General features: G+C 48.7%; 1 protein-coding gene and 1 long non-coding RNA gene across 2 annotated transcripts in view; one reads left to right on the top strand and one right to left on the bottom strand.

Annotated features, from left to right (window-relative positions):
- Positions 1-287: 287 nt before the first annotated feature.
- Positions 288-17,928, bottom strand: LOC127580921 (uncharacterized). The gene is made up of 3 exons (XR_007957903.1): positions 17,768-17,928; positions 17,371-17,470; positions 288-1,283 (listed from the first exon to the last, which is right to left on the bottom strand). It is a non-coding gene; the product is annotated as an uncharacterized LOC127580921 (long non-coding RNA).
- Positions 17,929-19,244: 1,316 nt separating this feature from the next.
- LOC127581058 (signaling lymphocytic activation molecule-like) overlaps positions 19,245-23,368 on the top strand; it is a 16,123-nt gene continuing 11,999 nt past the window's right edge. Inside the window, exon 1 of the mRNA XM_052035118.1 lies at positions 19,245-19,450. Coding sequence (XP_051891078.1) covers positions 19,245-19,450 — 206 coding nt within the window. The remainder of the gene's footprint in view (positions 19,451-23,368) is intronic.

The following is a 23,368-nucleotide window of genomic DNA, read 5'->3' on the forward strand; positions in this document are numbered from 1 at the left end:
CTCAAAATGAATTCATCACACCATTTTTAGAACGGAAACTTTCACAGACTTGATTCAATAAAACAATCCACTTCGTTCCAAGTGCGGCCTTTCTAATTTATCGAGAAGCACGAATGATGGGGTTCTGGTTCAGACCCTGGCTCAGCAAGAACTCTCCACGGTATCCCTTTCCTGACATCTGATTAATTGCCTTTACTTGTATCTGTGAGACCTGTCTTAACCCGACCTTCAGTCAGTCTGCTGAACAATCTTGCACCCGATTAATTTGTATTTCCGGTTAAGTCAAGTCAGTGTATCATTGAGAGCTGAACAAACAAACGTGCCAAAATACGGAATCGCTGAGATACGGCGCATGGTCCTGTTTATTTGATGGAATCCTTGCATTAGTGAAAACGCCAGTGATTTCTTCAGAAGTCAAAATAGGGCACATTTGGAAAATCCCTTTACACTTGTTAACGAAGTGAAATACGCCGTTATATGTTCCAAATTACAGGATCAATGTCTTTCTGCGATACTTGTATCGCCAGGTGCATTGAATAATGCATGAAAAGTCAATTACAAAAGTTGTGTGTAATTTTCCATTCCATGCACAACTGCCGGTATTGGTTTACTATTGTCACGTGTACCGAGGTACAGTGCAAAACCTGCCTTGCATACCGTTCGTACAGATCAATTCATTACACAGTACACTGAGGTAGTATAGGGTAAAAACAATATCAGAATACAGAGTAAAGTGTCACAGCTTCAGGAAGTTCATTGCAGGTAGACAATAAGGCGCAAGGTCATAACAAGATAGAATGTAAGATCAAGAGTCCATCTCATTGTACAAAATATACGTTCAATAGTCTTATCGCCGTGGCATAAAAGCTGTCCTTGTGCTTGGTGGTATGTGCCCTCAGGCTCCTGTATCTTCTGCCTGATGGGAGAGGGGAGAAGAGAGAAGGACCCGGGCGGGTGGAGTCTTTGTGTCGGCTGCTTCACCAAGGCAGCGAGAGGTATAGTCCAAGGAGGGGAGACTCGTTTCCGTGACACGCTGGGCGGCGTCCACAACTCGCTGCAGTTTTTTTGCCGTCCCGGGCAGAGCAGTTGCCTTACCAAGCCGTGATGCTGATCTGCCGAAGGTTGAAGTTGCCCAGTGTGAATGTGTTCACGGTTTCTGTCAATCGACATCCAGTGGAACAGTAGCCTGTTTAGAAGAGTCGCACTGATTTCAGCTGGGGAACGCGCAGAACCTCCCCTTTGACAATGCCCGTTATCCCAATGGGGGTAAATCACGGCTTGTTCTGTTGCACAAAGCAAAATCTGATGTTACTGTCCGAGAAATCTCGGGTCATTTTGCACCAACCGTTCATAATCTTAAAACAACCACTCTGGTCAGTCGGGGAAATCATTAGCAATTTACATGTTTACTTCTGCCGTGGGCACAGCGGGACGCGACGGAGGCGTTGATGGAAATAATCTCAGAGACAGAAAAGAGAGAGAGGAAGACGGAATAAAAATTTCCCCGCCAACGCAGAGCAGAATGAGAGAGAGAGCGAGATGCAAATCTTCAACAGACGCAGCAGTAAGTGAGAAACAGGAAGGGAGCGGTCACACAATTGGGAGTATTCTACAAACGCCCAAATAGCCGCAGATACACTGAGGAGTAGATCAGGAAGCAGATTTTGGAGAGGTGCAAAACTAACAGGGTTGTTGACATGGGTGATTTCAACTTCCTTAATATTGATTGGCACCTCCTTGGTGTAAAGGGGATAGATGGGGCAGAGTTTGTTAGGTGTGTTCAGGAAGGATTCCTAACACAGTCTGTGGACAGACCGACTAAAGGAGAGGCAATACTGGACCTGGTACTTGGCAACGAGCCTGATCAGGTTTCAGATCTCTCGGTGGGAGAGCATTTTGGAGACAGTGACCATAACTCCTTGACTTTTACCATAGCCTTGGAGAGGGATAGGAGCAGACGATATGGGAAAGTATTTAATTGGGGGAGGGGGAATTATGATGCTATTAGGCAGTAACTTGGGAGCGTTAATGGGGATCAGATGTTCTTGGGGAAGTGCACAGTGGAAATGTGGAGGTTGTTTAGGGAGTACTTGCATGGGGTTTTGGATAGGTTTGTCCCATTGAGGCAGTGTAAGGCTGGTAGAGTGAAGGAACTATGGTTGACAAGGGACATGGAATATCTTGTTAGGAGGAAGAAAGAAGCTTGTCTAAGTTTTAGAAAGCATTGATCAGACAGGGCTCTGCAGAGTTACAAGATAGCCAGAGGGGTGCGAGTACGAGTGAGAAAACCCCCAAGGCGTTGTACACGTATATGAAGAATGGGAGGGTGACTGGACTGAGTGTAGGACCAATCAGCGATAAAAGAGGAAACATGAGCTTAGAGTAGGAGGAGGTAGGGGATGTCCTTTATGAATACTTTGCTTCTGTATTCATCAGTGAGAGAGACCTTGATGTTTGTGACGATGGCGTAAAACAGGGCATGGCAAATGCTAGGGCATGTCGACGTGTGGGAAAAGGATGCGCTGGAACCTTTGAAAAACTTTAGGATGGATAAGTCACCGGGGCCGGACGGGATATATCCAAGGTTCTTACGGGAAGTGAGGAAAGAGACTGCTGCGCATTTGGCGATGATCTTTGCGTTATTACTGGTCACTGGAGTAATACCAGGTAATTGGAGTGTGGCAAATGTTGTTCCTTTGTTCAGGGAAGGGAGCAGGGTTAACCCTGGGAATTACAGGCCAGTGAGTCTTACATTTTTGGTGGGCAAATTCCTGGAGAAGACACTATTTACGGGTATCCGGAGAAGCATAGGCTGATTAAGGACAGTCAGCATGGCTTTGTGATGCCTGATTGCATTATTTGAGGATGTGACAAATCGCATTGGTGAAGGTAGAGCACTGGAAATAGAGCATTTTCTGACTGGAGGGATCTGTTCTGGGACCTCTGCTCTTTGTGATATTTATAAATGACTTGGATGAGGATGTGAAGGGCGTGTTAGTAAGTTTGCAGATTACACAAAGGTTGGTGGTGTTGTGGATAGTGTAGAAGGTTGCTGTAGGTTACAACAGGACATTGATCGGATGCAGATCTGGGCTGAGAAGTGGCAGATGGAGTTCAACCAAGAAAGTTGTGAAGTGATACTCTTTGGAAGATGGAATTTGAAGACAGAATACAAGGTTAATGGCAGGACTCTTAGCAGTGTGGAGGAACAGAGGGATCTTGGGGTCCACATCCACAGATCCCTCAAGGTTTCCGCGCAGGTTGATAGGGTTGTTAAGAAAGTGTATGGAGTGTTGGCCTTCATTAGTCGGGGTATTGAGTTCGAGAGCTGCCATGTAATGTTGCAGCTCTATAAACATCTTGCTGGACCACACTTGGAGTATTGTGTTCAGTCCTTGTCGCCTCATCCGCTGTGTCTAAAAGTACACACTGCTCTCTTTCACTCCTTATTGCTAATGGGAAGTCTTCAGATTGGTGCCTTTCATTCACACCGTCAGTGGGTAAAAATACCTTCGCGTTGTTCAGTCTTTCACTTTCACGGTTACCATAATACTTACTGGTAACGTCAGGCCTTCTCGGCCGCGCGTGTATATGTTCAAAGGCTCCCAGCCCGTCCTGGGATAATTGCACACGGACTGGTGTCGCACAGTCCGTCCCTCTAATTAACCTGTTGTCTCTCAGCCCTCTTTCTCAGACGGTATCTGTCGTCGTGTGTGACAAATTTCTTGGAGATCGTTGAGGAGGAAAGCAGGAAGGTAGATGAGCGAAAGACAGTGAAAGTGGCCTGTATGGAATTTAGCAAGGCCTTTAACAAAGCCCCGCATGGCAATCTGGTCTGCAAAGTTAGATCGCATGGGATCCATGCGGACAGAATGGATTGAATTATAATTGACTCAGTGGGTAGGAAGCAGAGGGGGATGGTCGAGGTTTGTTCCTCAGACTGGAGGTCCTGTGTCCAGTGGTGATTCACAGGGTTCTGTGCTGTGACCTTTGTTGTTTGGAATTTATGTGAAGAATTTGGATGTGAATTTACAAGGCATGGGTAGTAAGTCTGAGGATGATACTAAAGAAGGTAATGTTGCAGACAGGGTAGAAAGTTATGCAAAATTACAGGGGGATCTTGATCAGCTGGGTCTGTGGGCTGAGGATTGGCAAATGGCTTTCAATCTATTGAATGTGAGGTATTGCATTTTGGGAGATCAAACCAGGATAGGACTTGCACAGTGAGTGATAGACCCCTGAGGAGTGTTATGGAACAGAGGGGCCCAGGAGTACAAATGCATAGTTCACTTCAAGCGGCATTCCGGGTGGACAGGGTGGTGAAGAAGGCGTTTGGCATGCTAGCCTCATCAGTCAGGGTACTGAGTACAGGCGTTAGGAAGTTATGTTGCAGTTGTATAAGGTGTTGGTGAGGCCACGCTTGAAGTACTATGCACAATTTTGGTCATCCTGTTATAGGAAATACCTTATCAGCTAGAGAGAGTGCAGAGAAAATTTACAGGATGTTGCTGGGACTTGGGGACCTGAGTTGTGTAGACTTGGAACTTATTCCCTGGAACGGAGGAGATTGAGGGGTGACCTGATAGAGGTATATAAGATCATGAGAGGCATAGACAGGGTGAAAGCACATTGTCTTTTTCCCAGAGAGGGGGTGCTAGAAACAAGAGGGCAAAAGTTTAACATCAGAGGCAAGAGATTTAAAAGGGACATCAAGGGCAGCTTCTTCACGCAAAGGGTGGTGTGTATTTGGAATGAGCTGCCAGAAATAGTGGTTGAGGCGGGCACATTAGCAACATTTAAAAGCCATCTAGATAATTACATTGATAGGAGATTTTTAGAGGGCTATGGGCCAAACCAGCTCAGTGGGCAACACAGTTGGCATGCACCACTTGGGCCGAAGGGCCTGTTTCCATGCTCTATGAGTTGACTATGTCTGCTGTCTCTCAGACCCTCCCTCTCAATGGGATATCTATGTGCTCGGTGGTGTCTATCAGTTCTTTTCAAGCACGCAACACCCTTATAGTTACTGTTTTCCTTCACTCCTACTCTCGGGGGATATCTGTACACTTACTGGAATCACTCAGTCCCTATCAGGGGGATATCTGCACACTGAAATGTCTCTCTCAGTTCCTCTCTCTCTCTCTTGTGGGATAACTGTGAAAAACGTGCTGTCCCTCCTCTCAAGCGGATATCATTAAAGTAGATGGCGTCTCTCAGTCCCTCTCTCTCAGGGGGATATCTGTATACTGACCGCTGTTTCTCAGTCCCTTTCTCTCAGAGGGATATCTGTACACTAACTGGTGTCTCTGACTCTCAGGGGATATCTGTGCAATGTCTGCTGTCTCTGATTCCTTCTGTCAAGGGGATATCGTCAAATTAGCGGGTGTCTCTCTCACCGTCTCTCAGGCAGATATCTGTACACTGTCCAGTGTCCCTCAGTGCTTCTCTCTCAGGGGTATATCTGTACACTGCCCAGTGTCTCTCAGTCCTTCTCTCTCAGGGGAATATCTGCATAAAGACTCCAGTCCACAGTCTCTGTTTCTCACAGTGTTATCTTTTGACCTGCTGCTGTCTGTCAACTGGCGTGTTCCAGTTCTTTTTTCTCTGACGGAGCTATTTTGACACTGATAGTTATCCCTCATTCTGTTTCTCTCAGTGGGTTATCTGTACACTGACTGGCGTCTCTCAGTCCCACCTTTGTGTGTTAGTTACATACTTACTGTTGTCTTTCTGTCCATTTTTCTTGGGAGATCTCTGCACGCGTTGGTTTCTCTCAGTCCCTTTCTGTTCGGGGGACATCTGAACACAAGCTGTTGTCTCCCAGTCGCTCTATCACAGGGCAATATCTGTACACTGACCGGTGTTTCACCGTCCCTCTCTCTCAGGGGCATATCTGTATAATGACCAGTGTCTCTCAGTCCCTCTCTCTTAGGGGCATATCTGTACAATGACTGGTGTCTCTCAGTCCCTCTCTCTCAGGGGAATATCTGTACAATGACCGGTGTCCCTCAGTCCCTCTCTCTCAGGGGCATATCTGAACACTGACCGGTGTCTCTCAGTCCCTCTCTCTCAGGGGGATTTTTTTTCACAGGCAGTAATTTCTCAGTCCCTCTCTCTCAGAGGGATATCCATACACTAACTGGTGTCTCTGAGACCCCTCCCTTAGGGTGGTGTCTCTAAACTGACTGGTTTCTCTCATTTCCTCTCTACCAGGGCTGTCTGTACACTGACCAGTGTCTCTCTGTCCCTCTCTATCAGGGAGATATCTGTACACTGACTGATGTCTCCTAGCCCCTCTCTCTCAAGGGGATATCCCTCTCTCAGAGAGATATCTGTACACTGACTGGAGTCTCTCTCTGTCTCTCTTTCTCTCATGGCATATCAGTTTACTGGCTGGACTCTCCCAGTACCTATCTATCAGGGGGAAATATGTGCACTGATAGGCGTGTCTCAGTCCCTGCCTCAAGGGGATGTTGGTGGATTGATTGTTGATTCTCTCTCCATCCTTCTCACGTGGTTATCTTTAAACTAATTGGTGTCAGCCACTTGCTCCGATTCCCAGCACAAGTTCCCTCCTTTATTGTCAAGTGGGTCAACCTTCTGCTTAGTTATCTTCTTTTTTATTAGTATAAGGATAAAATGCCTTGGGATTCTCCTTGATCCTGCCCATGAAGGACATTTCATGGTCACTTTCAGCCTTTGCAATCGCCTGATTGAACACTTTCCTGCTATCTTTATATTCTACAATGGCCGTGTCATGTTTTCACTTCCTAGTCCTAATGGATACTTCTTTTGTCTTCTTGACTAAATTTAGGATTTTCCAGGTCATCCAAGGTTCCCTGACCTCAGACTGACCTGAACAGGTCGATCCTGAACTCTGATCCGCTGGTCTTTAAACAACTCCCATATGTCAGACGTAGACTAGTCCGACAGCACTGCTTTCAGTCAACACCCCTTAGCTCCTGACTTATCCTGTCGTAATTTGCCCTCCCCAATGTGGTACCTTCTCGCAAGATCTGATTTTATCCTTATTCATAGTTATATCTTAAAATGTGTCTAAACACTCAATGGTATCTCTCGTGACCATTGTTCCATGTTGATATCTGTACACTCACTGGTTACTCTCAGTCCCACTCTCTCAGGCATGTATCTGTTTACTAAATGGTGTCTCTCAGGCCCTCTCATCAGGTGGATAACAGCACACGGGCTGGTGTCTCTCAGTACATTTGTCTCGGGCAATGTATGTGACTGGTGCCTGTCAATCATTTTCTCTCAGGGGGATATCTGTACACTGACCGGTGTCTCTCAGTCCCTCTCTCTCTTTGGGGTTTTCTGTAGAACGACTGGTGTGTCTCCGTCCCTCTGTCTCAGGAGGACACCAGTACACAGATTGGAGTCTCTCAGTCCCTCTCTAGAGGGAATATCCGAAACCTGACCACAATTTCTCTGTCCTTCTCCTTCAGGGGTGTATCTGAACAGTAACTGGTGTCCCTCATCTCTCTCTCTCAGGGTGATATCTGCAAACTGACTCGTGTCTCTCGATTTGTTTCAGCCCCAGTCTTCCAGCGTCAAAAGTCTATAAGGACTTTAGCAAGGCATTTGACAAAGTCCCTCAAAGCATCCAAGGTCGCATGGGATCCAGGGGGAGATAGCGGATTGGATTCATAAGTGGCTCAGCCTAGAAAGCAGAGGATGATGGTGAGGGTTGTTTTTCGGACAGGAGGTCTCCTGTTTGGTGTGCTACACAGATCGGTTCTGGGACCTTTGGGGGTTGTCAGTTACATAAATGAATTTAATATGAATGTACAAGGCATGAAAATGTGCAAGGCATTGTCAGTAAGATTGCGGACAATTCAAAAATAGGCAGTTGAAGCGGGCACAATAGAACATTTAAAAGGCATCTAGATAAGTGCATGGACAGGAGTTTTGAGGGATATGGGCCAGACTCAGGTAGATTGGACTAGCTCGCTGTCGGCATGGATGATTTGGACCAAAGCGCCTGTTTCCATGTGTTATGATTCTATAAGTCTATGAGGGATCCCATCAAGTGCCTTACTAAAATACACGTCGGCCACATCCACAGCTCGACCTTCATCAATAGCTTTCATCTCTTCCTCGAAAAACTCACTCAGGTTAGTAAAACGTGACTTGCCCTGCACAAAGCCATGCTGTCCCTAATTAGGCCATGGTTTTCCAAAAGTTCACAGATGCAATCCCTAAGATTCCTCTTAATAGCTTCCCCGCCACTGAGGTGAGACTCATCAGTCTATAGCTTCCAAGATTATCCCTATTTCGTTTATTGAATTAGGGAACATCAGAAGCTCATCACCAGCCTTCCGGTACCTCACCTGCGACAAGAGAGGACAGGAAGATCTTGGTCAAGGCCCCAGCAATCTCATCTCTTGTCTCTCTCAATAACAAGGTGCATATCCCATCAGGCCCAACACTACCTCTTTCTTTATCTCAGAATGACCCAGCATATTAGCATGCACCACACCGATCTCACTGCCCTCCACATCCTTGGTAAATACTGATGCACTCGCTTCGGACCTCGCCCACATTCTCCGGATCCAAGTACATGTTCCCTCCTCTATCCCTGAGTAGTCCGACCCTCTCCAGAGTTATCCTCTTGCTCTTGATGAATATATAGAATACCTTGGGATTCTCTTTAATCCTACTTCCCAGGGATTTTTCATGGCCCCTTCTGGCTCTCCTAATTCCCTTCGTAAGTCATACATTTGGATAAACCGACTTTCCCCAGAATAGAACCGCAATTGCCTCGGTTTCGACTGAGAGGCAGAAAATCAGGCTGGAGATTTATACAGCGAACTGAAAGCACAGACTCCTATTTTGACGAGAAGTAGATGAGTGCTCCTTGAGTGTTCCTCTGAACAGTAGAAATGTTGAACCAGTGGCAGGTTGTCCGCTGGACAAGGCGATTCTGAGTCAGTCAGGCAAAGCAGGGAATGGGAGCAAATATTGTTGTCAAACCAGCACAAAGGAAGGAACGGTTTGTTGTATGTCCTGCTGATATCACTATCGCGCTGTCAAGTTCAAGATTCATAGAACCATAGACCAATAGAACAATACAGCACAATACAGGCCCTTCGGCCCACCATGTTGTGCCAACCTTCAAGCTACTCCTAAGACTATCTAACTCCTTCCTCCCACATATCCCTCTTATCTTAAATTTCTCTACATGCTTATCTAACAATCTCTTGAACCTGACCAACGTATCAGCCTCCACCATGACCCTATGCAGCGCATTCCATGCACCAACCACCCTCTGGGTGAAAAGCCTCCCTCTGACATCTCCCTTGAACTTCCCCCCCCATTACCTTAAAGCCATGCCCTCTTGTATTGAGCATTGGTGCCCTGGGAAAGAGGCGCTGGCTGTCCACTCTATCTATTCCTCTTACTATTTTGTATACCTCTATCATGTCTCCCCTCATCCTCCTTCTCTCCAATGAGTAAAGCCTTAGCTCCTTTAGTCTCTCCTCATAATCCATACTCTCTAAACCAGGCAGCATCCTGGTAAATCTCCTCTGCACCCTTTCCAATGCTTCCATATCCTTCCTATAATGAGGCAACCAGAACTGGACACAGTACTCTAAGTGTGGTCTAACCAGAGTTTTGTAAAGCTGCATCATTACTTCGCAGCTCTTAAACTCGATCCCACGACTTATGAAAGCTAACACCCCATAAGCTTTCTTAACTACCCTATCCACCTGTGTGGCAACTTTCAGTGATCTGTGGATATGAACCCCCAGATCCCTCTGCTCCTCCATACTACCCAGAATCCTGCCATTTACCTTGTACTCCGCCTTCGAGTTTGTCCTTCCAAAGTGTACCACCTCACACTTCTCCGGATTGAACTCCATCTGCCACTTGTCAGCCCAGCTCTGCATCCTATCAATATCTTTCTGTGAGCTTTGACAGCCCTCCACAATACCCACAACACCACCGATCTTTGTGTCACCTGCAAACTTGCTAACCCACCCTTCCACCCCCTCATCCAAGTCATTAATATCCCAGAACCGATCCTTGTGGAACACCACTAGTCACAGCCCTCCAATCCGAATGCACTCCCTCCACCACAACCCTCGGCTTTCTACAGGCAAGCCAATTCTGAATCCACACAGCCAAGCCTCCCTGGATCCCTTGGCCTCTATGACCTTCTGAAGAAGCCTACCATGTGGAACCTTATCAAACGCCTTACTAAAATCCATGTAGACCACATCCACTGCACTACCCTCATAAATCTTCCTGGTCACCTCTTCAAAGAACCCTATCAGGCTTGTGAGGCAAGATCTTCCCTTCACAAATCCATGCTGCCTGTCCCTAATCAGTCCATGATTCTCTAAATGATCATAGATCCTATCTCTAAGAATCCTTTCCATCAGCTTGCCCACCACAGACGTAAGGCTCACTGGTCTGTAATTCCCTGGACTATCCCTACTACCCTTTTTGAATAAGGGGACAACATTCGCCACACTCCAATCCTCCGGTACCATTCCTGTGGACAACGAGGACTCAAAGATCCTAGCCAATGGTTCAGCAATCTCCTCCCTGGCCTCACAAAGCAGCCTGGGGAATATTCCCTCAGGCCCCAGGGACTTATCTGTCCTAATATTTTCTAACAGCTCCAACACATCCTCTCTCTTGATATCTTCATGCTCCAGAACATTACCCTTACCAACACTGTCCTCAGCGTCATCAAGGCCCCTCTCCTTGCTGAATACTGAAGTGAAGTATTCATTGAGAACCTCACCCACTTCCACAGCTTCCAGGCACAGCTTCCGACCTTTGGCTTTACTTGGTCCTACATTTACTCTACTGGTCCTTCTGCTCTTCATGTACGAGTAAAAACCCTTGTGAAAGGCTTTGTGAAAAGAACCATACTTTTGCGGAAATAATACCGAGGACAGCAGTTAAATATAGAACATGAAACAATACTGTACAGGAACAAGCCCTTTGACCCATGATGTCTGTCCGGACATGGTGCCAAATGAAACTAATCTGCCTGCACATAATCCACGTCCCCGCATTCCCCTCACGTTCATGCGTCTGTGTAAATGCCCCTCAAACATCACAGTCGTATCCGCTTCCACTGATGCCCTGCAGCACGTTCCAGACACCCACTGCACTCCGGGTAATAAAATCTGCCCTGCACATCTCCCTTTAACTTTCACCCTTTCACCTTAAAGCCTTGCCCTCCAGGATTTCCCCCACGGTAAAATAGATTCTTACATATCTATGCCTCTCACCATTTTATACATTTCCATCAGATCTCCCCTCAGCCTCTGATGCTTCGGAGAAAACAATCTAATTCTGTCCAACCTTTCCTTACAGCTAGTACCCTCTAATCCATGCAGCATCGCCGAGACCATCCTGCACCCTCTCCCAAGCCTTCATATGCTTCCTGTAATGGGCAACTGTAACTGCACATAATATTCCTAATTAGGCCAAAGCAAAGTTTTTTTTACAGCTGAAACATGACTTTCTGACCCTTAGATGCAATGCTTGACTGATGAAAGAAAGCATACCGAGCACATTCTTTACTACTCTGTCCACTTGTCTTGCCACTTTCAGGAAGCTATAGACAGTGACCCCAAGATCCCTCTGCATGTCAGTGATCCTCAGGTTCCTGCCATTAGCTATGTACATTTGGCCTCCCCAAGTGCAACACCTCCCACGTGCCCGGATTGAACTCCAGCTGCCCTCTCTTCACACATATCTGTAACTGATCTATATCCTGCTGTATGCTTTAACAACCTTTGTGACGATTCAGAACTCCACCAGTGTTTGTGTCATCTTGAGCCTTCGTTAGGCCTTAGTTGGGGGCATTAGAAATACTGAGGTAGTACTAAATGAAAATGGAGATTAAATGCTCACATCTCCTGAGCATTGTGACTGATACTGGGCTGCACTGTATCAGCCGAGGTTCCTGTTCTGATCCTTAGTCAGTGAGGCCAGAGAAGTGTGAGCACAAATGCCAAGTTTTTTCTGCTCTTGATCTTTAGCCAGTGATGTTTGCTATGTGTCCAGGTTTCAGCCCAGAATCCTCCTGATCATGTGGGGAAATGAGAGGTGATGCAAGTTGAGAGGACGGGTGAAGGTTCCGCTGCTTTGACAAGACTGAGGGTTCTTTGTTTCCATAGCCAAGCGTGAAAGGAATCCACCCAAGAAGCGTCTATTTTGTAAGTATTCTAACATTGACTGTAAATGTTACCTGCCCTCCCCCTGCCTCCTGCCCTGAACACTTCCTGAAATATCAAAACTGCATGAGGCAGTACGTCTGGAAATCTTCCGACATCACTGATGAGCACACGGCTGATGCAGTTCAATGTGAGAAAAGAATATTAATTGCACTGGTTGATGAAAGTTGCACAATTCCTCTCGATCAGGATCCCCAGGTAATTTCTCCGGGACATAACGTCTGCACCGTTTGTGTTGTGTGAATTTTGCAGAGCTTCTCAAACTTTAAGGGGCCACATCAGTAGGAGAGCTGTCGGTTTGGTTGTCGGTTGTGGAATTTATGTTAGTTACGAAACCAAAGGTGGAGAATGTTAGAGACCATCCCATCCCGCCTCCCTCTGCTTCGCTCAGTCACATCTGGGGACGCTCTCTTCATCTATGCCACCCCTCCCACTACAGGCACTCTCAACGACGCTCTCTTCCCTCTCAGTCTCTCCCTCTCCCTCTCCCTCTCGCTCTCTTATTCTCTGTCTCTCATTCCTTCTTGCTCATTCTCTCCTCAGTTTTCTAACACTCCCCACACTTACACCGTTCCCATCACACCTACACACAGGCAAACACGAACATGTGAACATGCAGCAATGTCATTGCAAACGCACTCACACAAACACACAGATGTGACAAAACATCCGAATGCAATTTACAACAAGAGCGCGGGGGAATCTCAGCACAAGCTTCAGCTGCTGCCGGAACTTAGTCTGGGTCACGGCATAAATCAGAGTGTTCGTGCAGCAACTCAGGAGCTGGAACCAGAATCCCAGAGGCACAACCCTCCAAAACCAATACAATTGCCACCACAGATTATACACCATGTGCATTAGCCATGAAATGAGCGGAGATAAGCAGCAGAAAAATCATGGATTTCCTGCGGTTCTGCACCCCCGGGTCTCTGACACCCTCCCCACTGCAGGGACCCCGGAGTCTCCTGCAGGCTCCGCTGGCCAACGAAATGTGACTGACGGTTGAAGTATTGAGCAGCAGAACCAGGACATATGGGACCACAGGTGGAACCAAGTGAGGTCGGTTTAATGTGTAGATGGAGCGAGGCTGAGGACGGGGCGGGTGAATTTGGAAATAGAGACTATGGGCGATAGGTAGAAATAAAACAGGAAAGAAAACAGAAAGAAGGCAGATGGAACTGGTTTGGGTGAAGGAAGGGGAAGTGTGGAGACAAAGGTTGGAAGGTGACAAATGGAGTGGCCGAGCAAGACGAATGACACCACAGGGCTGAGAATATAACGGTGGAGCTCAATCATTCCCCAGACATCCAAATCAGTATCATCCGAGGTGTAACAGTTCTTATTGTCATCAACTAAACTATATTTAGCCCTGAGCAGAAAATACCAGGTGATGTCCTTGAAACAGCTCAGCACAGTCACTGCCCCCAGAACCACAGCCGCTGTTCTCTTGGTGCAATATTTCGTTTTCGGCTTCCGGCAACAAATGTCCACAAACCGAGCAAAGGCGAAAGCGACGGTGAACCAGACAGGACAGTCCGTGGATACATTCAGCAGGAAGGCGTGGGTCTGACACCCAGAGACGTAAAACAGGAATAAAAGCAGTTCCCAATGAAGAGTTGGGATGTGCCGCAGAACCAGGTCGAGGACAGTGACCAGAAGGTCCGTCACTGCCATTGCCACCAGGGAGTGAGTGACACACTTGGAGAGACAGCACTTTCCACGTGACAGGACCACAATGGCAAGTGTACTGACTGAGAGGAAGAGAAACACACAGCGAATTTTTGCAAAAAAATGAAAACAGAGTTCCTAGTTTCTCTGAGTGTTACCTGTCATTTCCCTGTGTTCTGCGGCCAGTGATACACTGAAATAGTTGAACTAATGGCGGGATATTTGTTGGACACTGGGATCATGAATCAGACAGGCACTTTGTGAATGGGAATGATTGCTGGAAATGAAGTTGCACATGACAGAGCCACTCCCTCACGTTGTCCTGGATCCTTCTGCCTTTCACCCTCCCCTCATGGTTCCCATCATCATCATTAGAAGGGTTGGACAGTTTGCAGACGACACCTGTTGGTGTGTTGTGGTGGTGCTGTGGATAGTGTGGAGGACTGTCGAAGATTGCAGAGGGACATTGACAGGATGCAGAGCTGGGCTGGGAAGTGGCAGATGGAGTTCAATCCAGAGAAGTGTGAGGTGGTACACTTTGGAAGGACAAACTCCAAGGCGGAGTACAAGGTTAATGGCAGGATTCTGGGCAGTGTGGAGGAGCAGAGGGATCTGGGGGTTCATATCCACAGATCCCTGAAAGTTGCCTCACAGGTGGATAGGGTAGTTAAGAAAGCTTATGGGATGTTAGCATTCATAAGTCATGGGATCGAGTTTAAGAGCCGTGAGGATGCAGCTCTACAAAACTCTGGTTAGACCACACGAGTGCTGTGTCCAGTTCTGGTCGCCTCATTATAGGAAGGATGTGGAAGCATTGGAAAGGGTGCAGAGGAGATTTACCAGGATGTTGCCTGGTTTAGAGAGTATGCATTATGAGGAGACACTAAGGGAGCTAGGGCTCCCTTAGCTCCCTTAGTGTCTGAGGAGACACTAAGGGAGAAGGAGGATGAGAGGAGACATGATAGAGCTTTACAAATTATTAAGGGGAATAGATAGAGTGAAGAGCCAGTGCCTCTCTCCCAGGGCACCAATGCTCAGTACAAGACGGCATGGCTTTAAAGTAATGGGTGGGAAGTTCAAGGGAGATATCAGAGGGAGGTTTTTTTACCCAGGGAGTGGTTGAGGCATGGAATGCGCTGCCTGGGGTGGTGGTGGAGGCAGGTACATTGGTCAAATTCTCTTATTGCTAGATAAGCATATGGAGGAATTTAAAATAGAGGGATGTGGGGTGAAGGGGTTAGATAGTCTTAGGCGAGGTTTAAAGGTCGGTACAACATTGTGGGCCGAAGGGCCTGTATTGTGCTGTACTGTTCTATGATCCTATGATTCTATGACGCTATGTCCGCTCATGTATCGCATTGCTGGGCCCCTAATAAACTACCTGTGGATATCTGTGACCTCCCTGGCTCTGTGACCTGGTCAGCAGTCAGATTGGACGGCTGTTGTGAGAAAGGTTCTTTTGGTATCTTAAAGATAAAGGTCTGGACACACAGTCTTTGTAACTTAAAAATGGTTTATTAACAAAGACAATCGCGGGGACAGAATGAATGGGAACAGATGCACACAAACACTCTCAAGCAGATCACGAATGTGGAGGAAAATCGCTAGAGGGTGAGGTGCACACACACACACACACACACACACACACAATAACTGGGTACAAATGATCAGGGAATAAACAATACAATGTTTGGACACCCTGATTCTGGACAAACATTGGCTCTTTGGTCTCGGGAGTCCTTAACTAACTGCCCTGAAGTAGTGCACAGCTAACCTCAACAACCTCGGAGACAGAAAGAGAAAGAAAAACCAAACATGCAGCACGTTTATGCTGCTGGGGGGGCTGGGTGGCCCAGCAAGGACAAAGGTGTTTTAAATGGGCCAATAGTAGATGTGCCCAGGAACAAAGGTGCTCACACAGACCAATCCGAGTGGTCCAGCAAGACAAAGGTGTTTACCTAATGGGGCGGAGCCGGACCCCTGATTGACAGTGGTATAGCTTCTGACCTGATAGGCAATGCTATCATCCGACCATGGGGGTCAGTAGTGTTGTCACTGTCATCTGACCCCTGGCCTTTCATACTACAACGGCAAGGGCCCTACCGTGGTTTCTGCCTGCTTTGGTAGGTGGCTCTCACCTTCCCCCTTTATTAGGACACCACCTCCAACCATGATCTGAGAGGCCACAGCTGTAACATATCACCCCCTTTCCCCTTCGATGTCTAGTGCGGCAGTCCCTCGCTAAGTGCTCCGGTCGCTGGCACACAGAGCAGGTCCTCTGTGTCCTCACAGCAACTCTATTCACTACAGACAGCTTTTGACCTCTTTTCCCTCTCCTTTGGTCTATCTCCCTGGGTCACAATCTTATTTCATGGTAGGTTGATCCCACAGCTATTCCCGAATCCAAAACCTCCTCGTGGGCTCTTAGCCCTTCCTTTTCAGGATGATTGGGTCATCCCAACCAGGATTGTCCAGCCCTGAGTATTCCTCACTGGCTTGGATATTTACGCTCCGCATAATCCATGGTGGGCTCATCAGCTCTCTAACCCACTGACGTTCTCATTCCCTGGTTACTCTCACCTCCCCCCATCATGGCCTCACTTCTCCCTTAAAGTTGCGATATCTCTCCTCATCACTGGCACTCCCACTGGTTGCCCATGTACCATCCCTCAGCCCCCTGGGCCATACTGTCCCATGTACTCCTTGGGCATTGGCTTTAACCAACACGTGTACATCATTGGGGTGAATCTGGTGAAGTTCACTTGTGAAGAAACCATGACTGAAATTCACCAGATGCGCCTCATTGTTTCCCCCCCTGCAGTGGTAATATAAATCCACCCTCCAGTTGACTTCACCGGTGTTCTGCATTCCCACAAGCAACGGTAACTGAGGGCAGCTCATTCAGAATTTTCTGCTTCTCCCCGGGGGTGAAGGGTTTATGGACGGTGGTCATCAGTGTCAGGGGCTGGCTGAGGTCATCAGGATGGGCCTGCCTTTGTCTAACCTCAATAAGGTGCCATCCGACAGGTATGTCTGTGTATAAACTCTCCCCCAAATATTTCCACACTAACCCCCATGTTAAACAAAATGTAAGAGACGGATAAAGATAAAAAAGCACATACTTAAAACCACAGAGTACGAGTTCTGTGGTCCCCCACTTCCGTGCCACTGAACTCATGGTGGCTTTGTCTTCCCTTTCATATAAAGCTCTGTCACTGAGAACTTTCAAACTTATTCTTATCACACACATGTCCCGAGCAGTCAGTTTCACAAATGGTGGCCCCGTCTCACCAAACTACCCAGTGCTGATAGCTGGTCCCTTACACACACACACACACACACACACGCACACACGCACACACACACAGGCACACTTTTATATCTGCCATTTCAGCTCTCTGCCGTCGTCTTTGATACCTTGTGATCGCATGGTCGTTGGCCTGAGCAGATCTAAGGATTGGGTGCTACACTTAAAACTACTCACCCCCTTAGACGGCTGAGGTCGCTGGCCATGTAGTGGGTCCCAAACGCATCCCGGACGAGTCCCCAAATGTTGTGGAACTGAAGCCACATGGAAGCTGTAACTGGGAGGTATAAAAACCTTAATTCAGTGTAGCAGATCTTCTGGAGAGAATCTCAAATTGTCTCTCGACACAACATTTCACATTTTTTGAACAGAAAGGTAACAATGAACAGTAAACTACAGTTTCAATGGCTATAATCACCTACTTAACATTAACATTTTCAATAGTCAGGTAACTTTGCAGAATTACATATTTCCTGTGGTAGCATATCCCACTAGCAGAACCCCTTTGATGATTCAAATGCTGATGGTTGGTCCAAGAGCTTCTGAGTACAAACTCCAAACACTGAAAATATACCTCTTTTGTGTCATTTATTGCATCCGGTGCTCCCTTCTCTACATCGGTGAGACCCAACACAGATTTGGGGAATTATTTCATCGAGCACCCTCGCTCCGTCCGCCGTAACAGATGGGATCTCCCGGTGGCCAGTCATTTAATTCCACTTCCCATTCCCACACTGACATGTCTGTCCATGGCCTCCTCCACTGCCAAATTGAGGCGAGATGCAGATTAGAGGAACAACAGCTCAGCATCAATATCGATTTTTCCAGCTTCTGGGAACCACTCCCTTCTGCTCCTTCCTCACCATCCCAACCCCTCCTTTATTCCCTTATCTCTTTGACCCCATTATCCCTTCTCTTTACCCTCCCCCACCCTCACAACCTGCCCATCACCCACACCTTCCTCCCTCTGGTTCCCCTCCTCCTTCCCCTTATTCCATGGTCCACTGTCCTCTCCTGTCAGATTCGATCTTCTTCAGCCCTTTGCCTCTTCCACCCATCATCTCCCTTCTCACATCATTCCCACTTAACCCCCCCCCCCCCACCTACACCCCCTGGACTCACCTGTCACCCGCCGGGTCATGTTCCTCTCCCTCCCCCCCCCCCCGCCCTTTTATTCTGGCTTCTGCCCTCTTCCTTTCCAGTCCTGATGAAGGGTCTCGGCCCGAAACGTCGACTGTTTATGTCCCTCCACAGATGCTGCCTGACCTGCTGTGTTCCTCCAGCATTTTGTGTGTGTGTTGCTCCGGATTTCCAGCATCTACAGTCTCTCTTGTGTCTCCGTTCTGCTGCTCCACTGCAAACTGTCTACCAGGGATGCCTACCCTGAAGGAACTTTCCTCCCCTCTTTGACGGGAGTTCTGTGAGGCCCTCTCTCACTACTCGGCCTCTGCGATCTCTGCTGCTCTCCAGCCCTTCCACCATGGGCTCACCCAGACAGGGCCACGTGGCCTTCCTGGGCACTTGTCACTGCTGCCATCTTGTGCCACAGGGCTTCCAGCTCCATCTCCAGGCCTCCCAGTTTGGCCCCTGCAAGGATCCCGGGTACCTGCGTTCCACATCGCTTCTCCCTCCGCTCCTCCGGCTGTATTCTACACCCTACCCTCACCACCACGCGCAGACACCTGCGGGCCCTGTTGCTTTCTGCCCCACAGCTCCATGCCTCGCTCTGCACAACCTGCCATGGACATCTCCGGCACTTCGCCCTCCGCCTGATCCACGCCTTCAACCGCCTGTTCTTCTTCCTCGCGTCCAGGAAGGATCGGCAGCTCGCTCGCCTCCAGGCCGTGGCCCCCGCAGCCTCCGGCTCCAACCTAGGGCCCGGTCGTGTGCAGGCCGAGACCTCTCACACCGGCACCGGGTCCTTCTGCTCTGCGCTTTTTTCTTGACAACAGACCCAACCGGTTCCCCTCCACCGACTGGCAGAACTGGTTCTCACCCTGAACAGATTCTCTTTCGGCTACTCCCACTTTCTCCAAGCCAAAGGTGTAGCCATGGGCACTCGCATGGACCCCAGCTACACCTGCCTTTTCGTCGGCTACGCAGGACAGTCCATGTTCCAAGCCTGCACCGGGAACGCCCCCCAACTCTTTCTGCGCTACATAGATGACTGCATTGGAGCTGCTTCCTGCACCCACACCGAGCTCATCAAATTCATCAACTTTGCCTCCAACTTCCAACCTGTCCTTGAATTCACTTGGTCCATCTCTAACACCCCTTTCTTGATCTCTCTGCCTCCATCTCCAGAGATAGATTATCCACCGACATCTTTTACAAACCCACTGACTCCCACAGTTACCTGGACTACACCTCTCCCCACCCTGTCACTTGCAAGGATGCTATTCCCTTCTCTCAGTTCCTCCCCTCCGCCCGCTCTGTTTCCATGATGGTCTTCCTCTCCAGAGCATCAGAGATGTCCCCTTTTTTCAGTGAATGGTGTTTCCCTTCCACCAGCATCAATGCAGCCCTCACCCGCATCGCTTCCATTTCCCACACGTCTGCCCTCACCCCATTTCCCTCCCCCCGACCCCTGCTATATACAGGGACAGGGTTACCCTTGTCCTCATCTACCGCCCCGCAAGCCTCTGCATCAAACATATCATCCTTCACAACTTCTGCCATCTGCAACGGGATCTCACCACCAGGCACATCTTCCCATAGAAAAACTACAGCACAGAAAACAGGCCATTCGGCCCTTCTAGTCTGTCCCCTCCCCGCGTTCCGCAGGGATCGCTCTCTCTGCGACTCCCTTGATGTGCAGGGGGCGGGGTCTCTGAGAAGCAGTGTGACTCCCAGAACGAGACAAGGCTCCGTCACTTCCCCCCGTTACCCAGTTCCCAGGTTAAAGTTTTATCCGGAAACAAAGCTGTTTCACGGGCACTTCTGAAGAAGGAAACCCAGGCCTGGGTTTTGATTATTCCCCTGATTTAACCACACACCCCCTCCCCCACCTTTCTCTGCCCTTCCCTTTGCTCGGAGGTCACTGCATGGTGATCAGCATTGCGTTGGAGCTGTTCCTGTCTGAGTGCTTGTCCCCACCCTCCCTGTGTCAGGGAGTTCCTTGAATCGGCCTGTTGTTCACATTCCACACTGGTGACGGTTCCCTGGGAACTGTTAACCCTTCGTAGTCTGGGATGTTGAAGAAGGGGATTATTTCTGTCTGGGGAATGTCTGACGGATGTTGACGGTGTGCGACCTCCTTGTCCTTGCGACCCCCTGAGTTTCCCGAGGAGCTGATACGTTTCTGGCTCCAAACCCCCCGCATCGAACAACAGGCCACAGAGTGATTTACTCTGAATGCGTGAATTTCTCTCAATCTTTCGTCGAGAAAGGAATTTTGAACTGAAGTTTAAAGTGAAAAACACGATGATGCTGGAGGAACTCAGCAGGCCAGGCAGCATCCGTGGAGAAAAGCAGGTGGTCACCGTTTCGGGTCAGGACCCTTCCTCCGGACAGTTTAAAGTTCTGTCCCTGCCCTCCGCCTGAAATGAGATCCTTCCCCTCCCTCCGATCCTCCCACTGCTCACACGGGACCTCTGTGTGTTCCCGATGCCCGTCCTCCTGGTTTTCAGTCCCATCCCGAACGTTCCCTGTACACCTTAAACCAAAGGGAGGGTGAAGGGGTTGGCGTACACACACGGGACAGTGCGGAGGAGCGTTGAGGGGATGTTACGGATTTGCAGCCACCGTGTTGAGGACAGACGCCCTGGTCTCTCTGCTCCGGGCTGGGTCTACCTGTTCCCCGGCGGCAGATTGTGGAGAGGAGGAAGTTTATTCAGGAATGGCCCAGCAGAGGATGAGGTGGTGGTCCCGAAGAGAAGGTGAAGTGGGGTCCCAGAGAGCAGGACGTGGTTAACAGGATAGGGAGGAGACCGGTGACAGGCACAGAGTGACAGACACATGGTACTTATTCCCAGGTCCCAGTGCTCCAGAGACCCGGTTTTGGTCCTGATTTCCGGTGCTGTCTGTGTGAAGTTTGCACATTCTCCCCGTGACCCCGTGGGTTCCCCGGGAGCTCCGGTTTCACCCCCACATCCCAAAGACGTGCCTGTAGGTTAATTGGCCGCTTATATTTCCAGTAGTGTGCCTGGGTGTTTGTGGTTGATGTGTGGGTGGGAGGGTGTAGGTTGGCACAGACTCGATGGGCTGAAGGGTCTGTAATTGTGCTTAGTGTAAGGCTGAGGGGTGAGTGTTGACATGGATTGTCCCAAGAAAAGTCAAGTGTCCAATCTCAATGACTACCGACCAGTTGCTCTAACATCGACCATGATGAAGTGCTTTGAGAGACTGGCAATGGCCCACATTAGCACCAGCCCCCCAGACAATCGGGACCCCTGCAATGTGCATGCAGGAGAAATCGGTCTATGGAGGACACCATCTCCTTGCACTTTATTCAGCTCTGGATCACCTCAACAATAAGCAGACACTCATCAGGATGCTATTCATGGACACAGCTCAGCCTTCAATGTCATAATACCTGATAAGCTCATCTCCAAACACCTGGAACTTGGCCTGGGGATCCCTGGCTGCAACCAGTTCCAGACTTCCTGACCAGCAGACCTCACTTGGTTAGAACTGGTCATAACACTTCATCCACACAGACCCTTAACACTGGATCTCCCCAGTGTTGAGTGCTCAGTGCCCTGCTCTACTCCCTGTACATCCATGGCTGTGAGACCAGATACAGCATCAATTCAATCTTCAGGTTTGCGAATGACACCACTGTTATAGGCAGGATCAACAACAATGATGAGACGGAGTGCAGCAAAGAGACCATGAACCTTGTGTAGTGGCATCAGAACAACCACTTGGCCCTTAATGTCAGCAAGATGGTAGAGCTGGTTGTTGACCGAAGGAAGTGGGCGGGGAGTGGGTGGTGAACACAACCCTATCCTCATCAACAGAGCTGCTGTACAGATGCTTCAGGTTCCAAGACATCTGCATCACCAGCAACCTCTCCTGGTTGCCCTGCACTGATGCAGTGATCAAGAAAGTGCATTAGCATATGTACTTTCTTAGGCATCTGAGAAGACTCAGCCTGTCCACGAGGACTCTCTAGAACTTCTACAGATGTGCTATAAAAAGTATCCTGATAGGTTGCATCTCAGCCTGGTATGTCAACTGCTCTGCTCTGGTCTGACAGAACCTGCAGAGAGCCGTAACACTGCCCAGTCCATCACAGATTCATCACTTCCTTCCATCCAGTCCATCTTCACGGTGCGTTGCTTCAGGAAGGCTGACAGTATCGTGAAGGATGCCCGTCAACCTGGCTATTCCCTTTTCTCTCTCTCTTACCTTCTGGGAGAAAGCACAGGAGATCGAACACCCGGATGATCAGACTGAAGACCAGCTTCTTCCCCACTGCAATCAGACTTCTGAACCAATCACCTCTTTCACATCCCCTTCCATGTTCTTGGTCTCTTAACTCTACCTGTTCCATTACTGTCACTTCCGTATTCCTTTTTGCACCACTTCAGACCACACTACTTCACTTACACTACATCTTTGCACCATTCTGTTTTGTGTTCATCAGTGCATTCACTGTTGTATTTATTATTACCATGTACTCTGTGAGCTACATGTAAGAAAGGAATTTCTTTGTACCCTGGTGCATTTGACAATAAACTAATTTAAATCTGAAGGATCTGGCTCCCTGCTGTGTGACTTGTGGATAGTGTAAGGGGCAGGGGGAGGGGTTAAGGTCAGCAGGGATGGGATGGGCTGGGCTGAAGGGTCTGGCTCCCTGCTGTGTGATTCTCTCTGGGCGCCTTCATTAACCCCAGTCACTGTGGGTGTGAACCCGCTGCCCACCGGACCTCCGCGTAACACACAGACCACTGATCCACTGGTGAATGTGAGCACTGGTGCAGAGTCTCCGTCCAACTCCGTCTCTGTCTGAGATAGCATCCTTGGAGTAACTCTGTACCACCCTGAGCTGTATCATTGTTAGAGAGTAGTTAGTCTGTGGAATTCTCTGCCCAGGGAAGCAGTAGAGGCTACCTCATTTACGATACAGTTAGATAGATTCTTGCATAGTCGGGGAATGAAGGGTTCTGGGGATAAGGCAGGTAGGTGGATCCAAGTCCACGGCCAGATCAGCCATGATCTTATTGAATGG

This window comes from Pristis pectinata, chromosome 20 (assembly GCF_009764475.1).
Source record: "Pristis pectinata isolate sPriPec2 chromosome 20, sPriPec2.1.pri, whole genome shotgun sequence".
Classification (NCBI taxonomy): domain Eukaryota; kingdom Metazoa; phylum Chordata; class Chondrichthyes; order Rhinopristiformes; family Pristidae; genus Pristis; species Pristis pectinata.